The 14,027-nt window shown below is 45.4% G+C and overlaps 1 protein-coding gene across 5 annotated transcripts in view; it reads right to left on the reverse strand.

The window, feature by feature from the left end:
* CNOT10 (CCR4-NOT transcription complex subunit 10) overlaps window positions 1-14,027 on the reverse strand; it is a 43,690-nt gene that overhangs the window by 2,496 nt on the left and 27,167 nt on the right. For 4 of the 5 annotated variants that reach the window (XM_081883237.1, XM_081883239.1, XM_081883240.1 and 1 more), the window contains exons 11-15: window positions 8,514-8,635; window positions 7,375-7,551; window positions 6,872-6,952; window positions 920-1,033; window positions 243-373 (exon numbers count right to left, since the gene is read on the reverse strand). In XM_081883237.1, coding sequence (XP_081739363.1) covers window positions 243-373; window positions 920-1,033; window positions 6,872-6,952; window positions 7,375-7,551; window positions 8,514-8,635 — 625 coding nt within the window. The remainder of the gene's footprint in view (window positions 1-242; window positions 374-919; window positions 1,034-6,871; window positions 6,953-7,374; window positions 7,552-8,513; window positions 8,636-14,027) is intronic. The other variant, XM_081883238.1, reaches the window with a different exon arrangement.

The following is a 14,027-nucleotide window of genomic DNA, read 5'->3' on the forward strand; positions in this document are numbered from 1 at the left end:
ATGTTAAGGCATAGCTGGGGATTCCCAAGAGTTCACAGCCCAAATTGAAGTTAGCAATATTAAGATTAGAGAAAAAGGAAGCAGCATTCTAGGGGCACTTAAACTGAAATATATATATTCTAGGAACTTTGCAAGCGGCTATGGCCTTTATAACAGTGCATTAAAATGTAGAGCTGTTACAAGTTACAGCAGGAAGGCAGTTGAAAGCATGACCGGTTCTAATCAAGTATGGACTCATTAACCTTGATCCTGCTCGTTTGAAGAAATCCCCAGGGACACATCAGTGACATTCTCCGGGTTCAAGTGAGTAATGGCATCAGAGATTCTGTCTAGAGAGATGAGAGCCTCTGCAGCATACAAATGGCCAAGGAACCTGCAGAAAGCAAGCGCGCGCAGTTGCAAAGGTCAATCTGGCAACAAGTCACATCAAGCTACTGCATGGATGTCTCCCTCTGAGTGACTGCCCTACTGCAGCTAAGAAACCCCACATTAAAAATTAAGTATAAGAGGATACTTGTATATAAATAGTAATTGTTTGGACCATTTAGAGCTGTAGGTGCCTAATTCCAGCCCCCCTAACTTCCAAAGCCATTCCGTACTCCTTTGAATCTGAAGGGGCAAGAAGACAAAACTGAAGGGACCTCTTTAATCAATTTAGTATTATAGTAATATACAGAATTGCAAAACATCCTCAAAACCAGGTGTAAATATAAATAGTCTCTTGCTTTATCATGTGGTGGTCTATTTTTTCCCCTGATCAGGGGAGGAGAATAATTTTTTTTTGCACTTCATAGATGAAAAGAATCCCAACTACTATGTGAGCAGTTATGATGTAACTTGAGGTAATACATGCCTACACACTATATACAGAAACTAAATGTAAAAGTGCTGTAAAAGAAATCGACCAGGGCAAGCTTACTTAAGGGATCCTGACAGTTTGGGCTGCTGGAGAAGTTTGTCTGCATGATTCAAAGCCATAAGGTTGTCCCCCAGGGCCAGGGCCACATAAGCACTGCAAGCAAGTATTGAACACCTAGAAAACAAAAATAAAAACACACATGGTAAATTGATACATGCAGAAAATCCACATAAGCAGACCTTTGGCTGAATGACATCCTTTATCCTATTATAAATGGGGGTGGTGGTTTGTTGTTCTTATGTATTTTGTGTTTTTAATCTTGTATTTTTATGCTGTGAACCACCCATGAAGGGTGGTATATACAAATTAAATAAACTTAAGAGAACTTTAAAGAGGAAAGGTAACTGCCTTATCACATAAAATAAAGTTGTTACGTACTTTACTATGCACACTAAAGGAAAATATTGAAAACAAGCTTTTCCAGCATCTCTAAAAAGAGAAATGGGTTCTGCGCAATTGGCACTCGTGGCACCTCAGCAAAAAATAAAATGCTTTTTTGCCTTGCTGTCCCTCCAGCCTCTCAATAAAGCACAAGTAGGTCCTGAAATTCTTTCCCTGAAATTCGAGCCAAGCATTCCACAGCTTCAAACAAAAGGCCGGCATCAGGATGTCAGTATTAGGTCAGGCTTTTACAGCTTGTAATTCCACCCCTCCCTCCCTCCTTAACACAGCACTTTGGGATATTTTCCACTTCACAAAGCAGAGTTCAAGGCAGGCTCTCCTGGCTTCAGGGCAGGAGGCGGCTTGGCTTGCCTTGCTACAAGAACAGATCCAACCCTGTTGCATGGCAGAAAAGAGGAGGAATGAGTGGATCGTCTCGGACAGATCTGGTGTTTGGGAGCTGCAAGAGGAGTCCATTAAACTCTCTAGCCAGTAGGTGGGCTATTACGGCTGCAGCCTTCTGGCAACTGTCAAGCCCACTTTTGGTTCAGCAGTAAGCCATGTTAATTCATGGCAGGGCCTGGGGTTCCTTTATGCCTGTGTCCCAGGAGGCATGCCCTTTAATTACACACAAGCAGGGTAAGAAATCGCTCTGCTGCTTCCTCCCCATTTCCTCTGTTCCATGCCCAGATGTCACATCAAATCCCAACACACGGGGGGGGGGGGGGGCTTGCCAAGGAAAGCAGGCATCCTTTCAAGCCCAAAATCTTATTTTGCTTTTTAAAAAACCCCATTTGCAGTTGCAACTGTTAGGGTGGTGCTGCATTATCAAGGGCAGTCAAATAACACTGATGCTATCTTACTTGTATGGGGAAGCGCTGCTTCTTAACCAAGCTGGCTGTAAAGGCTCGTAGCTAATTGATGCAAAAGAGATCATGCCCACATTTTCCAGTATATAAGCAAGGCTTTGATGTCTACAAACATTCTGAAATCCATTCGCACTACTGTGAATAGTCACTTTTCCTCTCCCCCCTCTCTTTCTGCTGCAGCACTACCAGTAACCAAGTCGTGTGTTCATGTTACATCGGAACCTGGGCTCATGCTTATCACGAGTTGGTTTTTGATTACTGCTGGTTTGGAGATGGACACAAACCATGAGCCTGAGTTCGGATGTAATGCTAAGCCCAACCAAACCAAACTGTGGCTTAGCTCCTGGTACCACAGCAGCAGGAACAGGGTTTTTTTTTGGGGGGGGAGGGAGGTAAGCAGCCCCCATTTCTCTCTATACACTACTAGCACATTGCTCATTCATGCCCAAGTGTAACTAGGCTTAGTGTTGCATGCTAATGCAACCAAGAGAATATGCTTATAGGCAACTTGAACTCAAGTAGCTTGCCTCCAGCTTACAATATTGCTCCAAACACTGTCAAGGCTGCCAACTACTCAGACAATCTGCAGTTAAACCCAAGGAAAGATAAACTGTCCCCAACCCCACTCTAGAATTTCGACACATATCCACAGACTGCCTTTAATGACTTCAGAAAGACACTCTATTCTTGAGCTTCTTTTCTTCCCTTTTGCCTTAAAAAGCTTTTTTTCGAAAAAAGAAAAAACTGCCATTTTATATCAACCAGCCAGCTCAGTTTTCTTACAAGATCTATTAGTCCACAAAGTTTACTCACTCTCATCCACACAATGAATTAAGCTTGCACCACATGAAAGTTATCAGTGTAATCGATCACTAAGAAGTAACACTTTGTTTGACTGTGGTACAACTTTAAATGCAGCAGGTACCTAAAACAAATGAATGGCACCCCCAAGCCGACAATTTTCTGAGCAAGACTGAAAGTGAATTTAGTTTAGTTGTGAATTTGAAGTGACTTGGCAGGGGGAGGGGGAAATAGTTTTATCATAAAGCTTTGAAACCAAGCTGCAATTTTCCTTACAAGTATTCTTTTCTGGCAATTACCAGGATCAAAACCGAAGGGGCAAAATGTATTAATACTTCAATGTGACCTGAACTCCTTAAATTCACAGTTCTAATGCCTTTGCAGTTCTACAGTGTTTTCTATAATTCCACACGCAGCTGGGCAGAGACTATAAACTATAGAAATTTGGAAGTAGTCTCCAATAAAGCACAAGGAATGGTTGCCACAGGGGGAGTGATTGCAGGAAAAAGGGAGAGACTAAGAAAGCCCAGTGTACTAGGATTAAGAAACTTTTCCAGAAAGGGAATCTTTACAGTTGCTATATTCAGCATGAGTGGCAGCTGTTAAAGATATAAAGCAAAGAATTGGCACCCTTCACAAAGCATCAAAACTTTGCAGGAGCCTAAACGGGTACTTGGGACACGGGTGGTGCTGTGGGTTAAACCACAGAGCCTAGGGCTTGCCGATCAGAAGGTCGGCGGTTCGAATCCCTGCAACAGGGTGAGCTCCCGTTGCTCGGTCCCTGCTCCTGCCAACCTAGCAGTTCGAAAACACATCAAAGTGCAAGTAGATAAATAGGTACCGCTCCAGTGGGAAGGTAAACAGTGTTTCTGTGTGCTGCTCTGGTTCACCAGAAGTGGCTTAGTCATGCTGGCCACATGACCCGGAAAAAGTGTTTGGCTCCCTCGGCCTGTAAAGCGAGATGAGCACCGCAACCCCAGAGTCATTTGCGACTGGAGCTAATGGTCAGGGGTCCCTTTACCTTTAAAGGGGTACTTTTGGATTACCGTCCTAATCTGAAACACTTTTCATGGCTCATATTCCCTCCCCGAAACAAATGTGCTTTTGAAATACTGGAGAAGCTCAAAACAGAACTCCCAAGTGTAAGTGATGACTAATAATAATGTATAATTTGCAAGCAATGCTGCTTACGCAGGATGAGACCAGGTGAAACAATTTGCAGGAGTTTACTACCAGCCACCCCTCCAAGGACACTTGCTGAGGACAGAGACTAGGAGAAGTATGGGGCAGGCTGGTGAGCCACTAAGCTGGGTTCAAAGATATGGAACAAGAGAATCCATTAACATGGGGACTGCTACTCTCTGCCATTACAGGTTTTTGATGTATGGCCATGACAACCACTCTGTATAGAATTTTCAACATGCTGACAACATCAACTGAAGGCAAAATTTGGTTCACAGGTCATGTTCAGATAAAACTCCTTTCTGCCAAAGCTCCATCCCTCAGTAGCCAAGGACATGGATAGCCTGCATGAGTGATAAAATTATTATTTCCCATGAAACAACAACACACTTCTATTCCCAGTCATCTTGTGCAGAAGATTAAAAATAGTGAGACATAAAGATAAAACAGAGGGAGCCTAACTATCTGTAGCTAGCCTTACAGAAGCTAAAATCAATGTTTCTCTTCCCTCCTGTCAGGCTTCCCGCCCGCCGGTCCCCCTTTCTGGTAGGAGTACAGTCATTTTTGTTATAATGACAGGATTTTCTTGACAGGCTGTCAAGTTTCATCAATTGAGAACAACAGTGGATTGTGAAAGATTATTTTCCTTCCTTTACAGCACAAGAAATGTCAAATGTGAGATTGTTTTCACAGCCTTGGCACTGTATATTTCCTTTACACCAAAACCTTCCATTTGCGGGATTGTAGGGTGGCATTCAATTAAGTTTCACTCAGAGGGGCCCACTAAAATTAATGAACACATCTATGCTAGGCTCACTGATTTCAATAGGCCTACTCTTGAGTAAAAATTGGTTTCATGCCATTCATAGTTACTCACAATTACTAATGATTAAGCAGAGCCGTAACCGGGGGGGGGGGGGGCTAGCCTGTTTTTCTGCTCTGGGTGAAACCTCCAGAGGGGTGCCAAACTGGGTCTTTGACCTGGGTAAATTAAAGCCTAGTTTCGCCCCTGGTTTAAGTAACAGAGAAAACTTAGTCCAAATACAGTTTCCTTTAAATGCTGCAATAGGGATTCATATCCACATTACATTTCTGGATATGCCAGTCTGAATTCACATTCAAGGGCACACATCCGCTATAGTATGAGAATGCCCACGCCTGGTATTTACAGGCAGAAGTTAATTCCCATTCATGTACCCAAAATGCATGGATCAAAGCAAAAAACAAACCAATGCAGCTATTCCCACATTTTGGAAAGTGCATGGATTTAGGTAAGAGGATGTACGACTCTGGAAGGAAATGCAGCTTATACATGATTCCCCTATACATGGATGCTCATTATTAATACTGATGAAACTTGTGCCTATATAATAAGCTAGGACAAAAGGAGGACTACGTTGACATAATGAAATTTTAACTTCCTCTCTCTTGCGCCTCTCAGATAATCACCATTTCCAGTGAAATATTTAACTGCATGTGAACACCAATGTTTCATATGCAGCTTGCTTTCCTGTGAATCTCGTGTCACCAATTATCCTGCAATGCAGAAGTTTTGTCTCAATGACTATCTGGGTCTGAGCATTCTAACTAGTACTCAGCATTACTCAATTCCACCTGGATGCATGCCCACCACAATGAAAATATTTTGGGGAGAAAGCGGAGAGGATGCTAGTGCTGGGAGGAGACCCAGGTTTAACATCTTTATCAACACTGCCAAACACCAATTACAAAATGAAGAGGGGGAGTTTGTGCAGTTGCATCCCTAGCTAACAGGACCAGTGGTCAGGGATGGTGGGAATTGTAGTCTCAAAACATCAGGAGGGCTGAGTTTGCCTATGCCGGCATTATAGGAGGTATAGGACCGTTCAGTCCAGTTGTGGCTGACTCTGGGGTTGCGGCGCTCATCTCGCTTTATTGGCCGAGGGAGCCGGCGTACAGCTTCCGGGTCATGTGGCCAGCATGACTAAGCCGCTTCTGGCGAACCAGAGCAGAATACGGAAATGCAGTTTACCTTCCCGCCGGAGTGGTACCTATTTATCTACTTGCACTTTGACATGCTTTCGAACTGCTAGGTTGGCAGGAGCAGGGACTGAGCAACGGGAGCTCACCCCGTCACGGGGATTCGAACCACCGACCTTCTGATCGGCAAGTCCTAGGCTTTGTGGTTTAACCCACAGCGCCACCCACATCCCTGCATTATAGGAACATGCTGAACATGCTAGAAAAAAGGACATTTCTCCCATTTATAATTAGTTTAAATTTAATTAGCGCTGTCCAGCTTCTAGGAGGTGACACAACTAGGAGGTGGGCAAGTTTTCTTCTTCTGAGCTTTTTTCTTTAGAGTGGGATTATCTGTTGAGAGGCCACATACTGGCGGGCCAGAGTTCATAGCAGGGGCCACCCCAGGCTTCCCCCTCTTTTCCACAGCATGAAGTTAGGCTGAGGCTGCCCACATCAACTTACTGCTTAATAATAGTTACATGGAAAAACTTTTATGGTGGTTGTATCTGGAATCTGTACAAAGGGTCTAAATTCAGTATAGAACCTCCCATTAAGGTATCGTTAGCATACGTTCATATGAAGTCATTAAAATAATTCGTACTCGAAATTTCTTTTATATTAGGGAAAGCAAACGTAGATTGCTTTTTTTCAGAAACTAAGTCCACAGAATACTGTCACTGCACTGTCTGGCAGCACATCCAGAAATCTTAGGACCTACCTTAAATTTTCTAGTTCTTGCTTCTTCAGTGGAGAAGATGGTGGAGCAGGAACGAATTTGTCTCCTTCGTGGCTTTTGCTACTGAAACAAAGACCCAGAGTGAGTAGCAATGCTAACAGCTTGAGAGATGTGCAGTGATGAGAGGCTTGGAAGGTTAACAACCAGTAACATTTGCTTAGGCCTTAGGAAAAAAGAGGAACAGGAAAGGGGCTGCTGTTGAGGGCCTCCAAGGGAAAAAGAGGCCAATATCTGGAATGCACACCAACAGAAACATACAAAAAAAGGAAGAGTAATGGTATAGTTACAACACCTTCAGCAACACCTTAGGTTTGCTAGATTTTATTTACGTGCAACACATTTGTTTTCAAACCACTTTTCACTACCTCCAATTTTCTCTGTATTCAATTATCCTAACTCTGTTAGCAGCCACAAAATTTCTTTTTAGAGTTGTGGGCAAGACACTTAGTGAAGCAAATAATAGAAACATCTAACGCCGCACTCACCTGCAAGCTTCATTGTTCTCGCTGTTCTCATTATTCCCTCCCAACTGGTTGCCAATTTTAGATCCATTTTCCTGCTTTGGCTCCTGCTGGTCTTCAGGAAGCAGCAGCAAGGCATTTCTTAGACAAATTGCTGCAAACTCCATACTAGCTACAGGAATAGCTGAAGACTGGCCATCACTTGAAAACAGAAAAAAAGTATATTGATGCTCTTTGTGCGCAAGGATTATGAGTCAGGAAGTCAAAATCTTTTTCTTAATCTACAGCAGCTTTGGTTTACATGAAATACTGTATTTCTGTTTTAAGTTGTTTCTGAATAAACTGTATTATAAAGAAATAAACACAATTATGTCTTAGAGAAGTTTCAAGAATCCTGCGTAAATAAACTCCCAGGCGATTTAAAGTCAAGAAAAAAAGAATCAAGCTCCTTTTTTGAAGGTTTACAGTACAGTACAGGTGTACAGGATTATTACCACTAAATTTAAGAAGACGGTCTCTTAAATCCCATAACCTAGCAAAGTAGTAATTTTGCTTTTTCTGCGCCCTTGGAGAACAAAGCTATACAAATTGTGCTAAAGTGTTTGCTAAACCCATCTGACTGGATTCCATGTCCAGGTTCCACTTCATGCCACATAGCCAATTATAAAGAAGTGTGTTCCGTAAGCAAGAGGAACTCAAATATGAGGCACAGCGGACAGCATTTGCACACTACAGCAAACCATAGTTCATGGTTTCCCATGAGCATGCAGATTGCTCCTACTTTACCTGTGCTCCACAAGTGGGAGCAACAAAACACAATAATGTTCAATCACAACCCCCAGTTTGGACAAAACACAGGGATTGCTGTTTGTTGCTCTCACTCACCCTACAGGAGCAAAGTGGGAGGGACCTGCGTATTCATGGGAAATCATTAACTGCGGTTTACTGTGACATGCAGAGAGGGCCAGCCAACATAACTTTTCTCATACACAAAGCAGCCTTGTAAACGTTGCAACGCAAAGCATTTCCATTCACATGATTGGCTGAAAATTAATACTTAAAGAAATAAAAGAATAGCACCAAGAAAGGGCACATTGGAAATGTTTTCAGCCAACCAGCAACTTCCCTTTCTGATAACAGCAATGTAAAATTGCACGACTTACTTATAAACAATGTTCTGTACAGACTGGGATGCCAGTACTATTTTACGATGATATCCTTGACCTACAATGGACTGTACAATGCCCTTTTTGCTTGGAAGTCCTTTTGTTTCTTGTTCTGAACTCTAGGGAACAAACATTTAAGGCGTCAAGAGGAATATTTATTAGATAAAGGCTGGCATTTTCTCTAGCTGCTGCTATTCAGTATTCTGTTCCTTCTTTCCATAGCATCTTTATACTCTGCATTATATTCCCATTATATTTCTAGGCACAATAGCAATTTCAATTATACTTATTACAAGCCATTTTACATGCAGACGACACCCACAAAAAAGATTGTGAATACCAAGGTCAGACCTCAACTCAGGAATTCATTGCAGGAATCTACGCTGGCATAATAATAATAATAATAATAATAATAATAATAATAATAATAATAATAATATATTATTTATACCCCGCCCATCTGGCTGAGTTTCCCCAGCCACTCTGGGCGGCTCCCAATCAGTGTTAAAAACAGTACAGCATTACATATTAAAAACTTCCCTGAACAGGGCTGCCTTAAGATGTTTTCTGAATGTCAGGTAATTCTTTATCTCTTTGACATCTGATGGGAGGGCGTTCCACAGGGCGGGCGCCACTACCAAGAAGGCCCTCTGTCTGGTTCCCTGTAGCCTCACTTCTCGCAATGAGGGAACCGCCAGAAGGCCCTCGGCGCTGGATCTCAGTGTCCGGGCTGAACGATGGGGGTGGAGACGCTCCTTCAGGTATACAGGACCGAGGCCGTTTAGGGCTTTAAAGGTCAGCACCAACACTTTGAATCGTGCTCGGAAACGTACTGGGAGCCAGTGCAGATCTCTCAGAACCGGTGTTATGTGGTCCCGGCGGCCACTCCCAGTCACCAGTCTAGCTGCCGCATTCTGGATTAATTACAGTTTCCGGGTCACCTTCAAAGGTAGCCCCACGTAGAGCGCATTGCAGTAGTCCAAGCGTGAGATAACTAGAGCATGCACCACTCTGGCGAGACAGTCCGCGGGGAGGTAGGGTCTTAGCCTGCGTACCAGGTGGAGCTGGTAGACAGCTGCCCTGGACACAGAGTTAACCTGCGCCTCCACGGACAGCTGTGAGTCCAAAATGACTCCCAGGCTGCGCACCTGGTCCTTCAGGGGCACAGTTACCCCATTCAGGACCAGGGAATCCTCCACACCTGCCCGCCTCCTGTCCCCCAAAAACAGTACTTCTGTCTTGTCAGGATTCAACCTCAATCTGTTAGCCGCCATCCAACCTCCAACCGCCTCCAGGCACTCACACAGGACCTTCACTGCCTTCACTGGTTCTGATTTAAAGGAGAGGTAGAGCTGGGTGTCATCTGCATACTGATGAACACCCAGTCCAAACCCCCTGATGATCTCTCCCAGCGGCTTCATATAGATATTAAAAAGCATGGGGGACAGGACAGAACCCTGAGGCACCCCACAAGTGAGAGCCCAGGGGTCTGAACACTCACCCCCCCCCACCACTTTCTGGACACGGCCCAGGAGGAAGGAGCGGAACCACTGTATGACAGTGCCCCCAGCTCCCAGCCCCTCTAGACGGTCCAGAAGGATGTTATGGTCGATGGTGTCAAAGGCCGCTGAGAGATCCAGCAGAACTAGGAAACAACTCTCACCTTTGTCCCTAGCCCGCCGGAGATCATCAACCAGCGCGACCAAGGCAGTTTCAGTCCCATGGTGAGGCCTGAATCCCGATTGGAAGGGATCCAAATGGTCCGTTTCCTCCAGGCGTGCTTGGAGTTGTTCAGCAACCACCCGCTCAATCACCTTGCCCAAGAATGGCAGATTTGAGACTGGGCGATAGTTGGCCAAATTGGCCGGGTCTAAAGATGTTTTTTTAAGAAGCGGTTTAATGACCGCCTCTTTCAGCGGGTCTGGGAAGGCTCCCTCACAGAGGGAAGCATTCACCACCCCGCAGAGCTCATCGCCCAGCGCTTCCCGGCTCGCTTTTATCAGCCAGGATGGGCAAGGATCAAGGAGACAGGTGGTCGGTTTCACTCGTCCAAGCAGCCTGTCCACATCCTCGGAGGTAACAGATTGGAATTGATCCCATATAACAGGACCAGACAGAACTCTAGCACTCTCCCGCCCTGGCCCTGCTCCCACGGTGGAGTCTACCTCCTTCTGAATCTGAGCGATTTTATCTGCAAAAAAGCATTTATCTGCAAAAGCATTGCAGGAGATCTTGGGGTCCCTACCAGGCCCCGGTGGTACAGGTGGTTCCGATAAACTGCGAACCACCTGAAAAAGTCTCCTGCTGCTGTTTTCTGCAGATGCAATGGAGGCGGCGAAGAAGGCCCTCTTCGCCGTCGCCATTGCCACTTGGTAGGCTCGACGTTGAGCTCTAACCCGTGTCCGGTCTGATTCAGAATGAGTTTTCCGCCACCGGCGCTCTAGCCGTCTCAACGATTGTTTCATCATCCTCAGCTCCGGGGAAAACCACGGGGCTGTCCGGGCTCCATGCAATCGGAGAGGGCGCTTCGGAGCCAGACAGTCAATTGCCCTGGTTAACTCCGCATTCCAGCGTGCCACCAGGGAATCAGCTGAAAGGCCATCAACTTGGGATAAAGCATCCCCTACCACTCTCTGGAAGCCAATTGGATCCATTAAGTGGCGGGGGCGGACCATCCGAATCGGTCCCACCTCCCTGCGGAGGGGAAGGGTTGCGGAGAAGTCCAGTTGCACCAGGAAGTGATCTGACCATGGCACTTCTTTTGTTTCGCTTTTAGTTTATGTCAGATCACCAACATCCGTAGAGGTAAACACCAAGTCTAAGGCATGTCCGTGGCTATGAGTTGGGCCAGACTTATTCAGGGACAGCCCCATGGAGGCCATGCTTTCCACGAAGTCCCGAGCGGCTCCTTGTAAGGTCGTGTCGGCATGGATGTTAAAATCCCCCAGGACAACCAAGCTAGGTGTCTCCAGGAGCATATCCGCCACGACCTGAAGCAGCTCGGGCAGGGAATCCTTGGTGCAGCGGGGAGGTCGGTACACCAGTAGGAATCCTGTACTGCCCCTATTGCCCAACTTCCAGAACATGCACTCAGAAAACTGGGTCTTCCCAATAGGACGCCTGGTGCAGACTAATGACTTCCTAAAAATCACTGCAACCCCCCCTCCACGCCCACATGACCTGGGTTGCTGTGCGTAAGAGAAACCTGGTGGGCAAGCAGCGGCAAGGACAGGCCCATCTGCTTCATCCAACCAGGTCTCTGTCACACATGCCAGGTCAAATCCTCCATCCACAATCAGGTCGTGGATGGCAGTGGTTTTATTCATCATTGACCTGGCATTGCACAGCAACACTTTCAGGTCATGTGGGTTTCCCTTGCTGATTACTGTATCCTTCCGGTCCGGACCAGACCTGGAGGCAGGGATAGTCCTCAAACAACGACTAAACCTGCCTCCTCGGTAATGACATGGTCTGGTCTTAGCATAACTCCTCCTCCTGCCCGTGATCACTGAGATCGGGTGTCCCAATACATCCCCCCCTGTGGAACCTGCCCCACCCAATCTATTGGCTGAGGCCCACTCCCAGGCAGCCATGACCCCTCCCCTTAAAAGGCAAAATACAAACTATATAATAATTTAACAGAATAATAATAATAATAAAACAAAACAGAACAAAACAAAACAAAACAAAGCAAGGAACAATAGTGCTGACTCAGTGCTTATCCCACCCCAAGCAAAAATAAAATAATGAAATAGTATAATATTCTAAAAAACAACAACCACCATTTAAAATGCTGCAAATTAAAAGCGATTAAAACATTTAAAACCATTTTGTCCATTGCTGCTGGTAGCTGCTCAGGCCTCTAAACTGTAGTGGTAGTGCAGGCCCCGCCCCCTAGGCCGGATGGAGTTGGCAGGAGAGGGAGCGGTCCTCCCAACACTCACGCAAGCAGCAGCAGCCGCCGTGTCCCGGAGGCCTCTCTCAGGCCTCTTATGCTGTGGCGGTGAGTGCAGGCCCCGCCCCCTAGGCCGGATGGAGTTGGCAGAAAAGGGAGCGGTCCTCCCAACACTCACGCAAGCAGCAGCAGCAGCAGCAGCCGCCGTGTCCCGGAGGCCTCTCTCAGGCCTCTTATGCTGTGGCGGTGAGTGCAGGCCCCGCCCCCTAGGCCGGATGGAGTTGGCAGGAGAGGGAGTGGTCTTCCCAACACTCACGCAAGCAGCAGCAGTCCCAAACCAATTTAACATGGCCCCAGGAAGAGCAAACAATGTCCTTTCCTGCCTGGAAATCTAAGTCTCTTTTTAAAGAAAAAGATAAAAGCCCATAAAACTCTTGTTTGCACTTGCACCACCAGCCTGATTCAACTCAAGGTGTTAAGTTGTATTCCTATATCGCCATCATTCTACCAGGCTCTTTTGAGCATGCTGAATGGTTTCCATTGTGTTATTAGAAAATATTTGTTTTTAATAGGTCTGAAACACTATATTAACTAGGTGGAAATATGATATACACCAGCTAGCCACTTTTAGTCTCAACATATATTTGGGGTCCCACCTTAATCAGGGTCCAACAGTCTTGATCTCCACCTTCTCCATGAGCCGGCCATGGGAGGGAGCCTGTGATTTGTTTTAGCTCTATGCTTGCTGAATGAATGCAGGCAGCCAACAGAAACCAGAGCAGAAAAAAACAACAGCACACCACTATTACACCCACAAGCTTTAAGCTGGAGGATATGGCAAAGGCCCTTCTGCTTCTCCCTGACCTCATGCTACATTTCAGAGATGAAGCATGAATAATACTCCATCTCTCAAAACCAAAAGTGTTAACCCCCCCCTGTTCTTAATTATTATTTGCTACTGTATGGTGGTAGTACTGCTGTTGTGAACCATTTTAGGTCAGGCTGCAACTCAGTAGATGGTCTCTGCCCACTTTCAGAAAGCCAACTCTGCAGACACAGAATCTAAACCTGAATAATACAAAGATTATTCCAGGATTGATTGCTAGCTCACCGACCAAATTCAACCACTCTGATTTAAACACCCACCTAATTGGGCATTAACACCAACATCCTGTTAAACTACGTTTCAGTGTTGTGGGCACAAGCTGGCTCGTCAACTTTCCACTTCCCTCTCTTCCACCACTGCTGCAATATTAAATGCTTACACTTCTGCATTTAAACTAAGTTTCGGAAACTGAAACTAGGTTAAACTATGGTTTGTTCAAACACACCAAACCTTAGCCTGTGATCCTTGCATATTAGCAAACCATCATTCCCATAGTTCGGATATAAAGAGTAACTGGTCAGCTTAAAAGTGGAAGCTTATAATCTCTTCATGGGTATGCAAGGTGAAGAGAGAACCATGTGATACTAAACTCTGCTGCTGCTGCTCATGGATGTAATGGTAAGCAATTGTCCAGAATTATGTCCAAACCAAGCCTAGCACACCATACAACACAACACAGAAGCTGTTTCTAAAATCAGAAAACTGAAATATGCAGACGATGCAAATCAAC

The sequence above is a fragment of the Podarcis melisellensis genome (assembly GCF_964234715.1).
Source record: "Podarcis melisellensis genome assembly, chromosome: 12".
NCBI classification, from domain to species: domain Eukaryota; kingdom Metazoa; phylum Chordata; class Lepidosauria; order Squamata; family Lacertidae; genus Podarcis; species Podarcis melisellensis.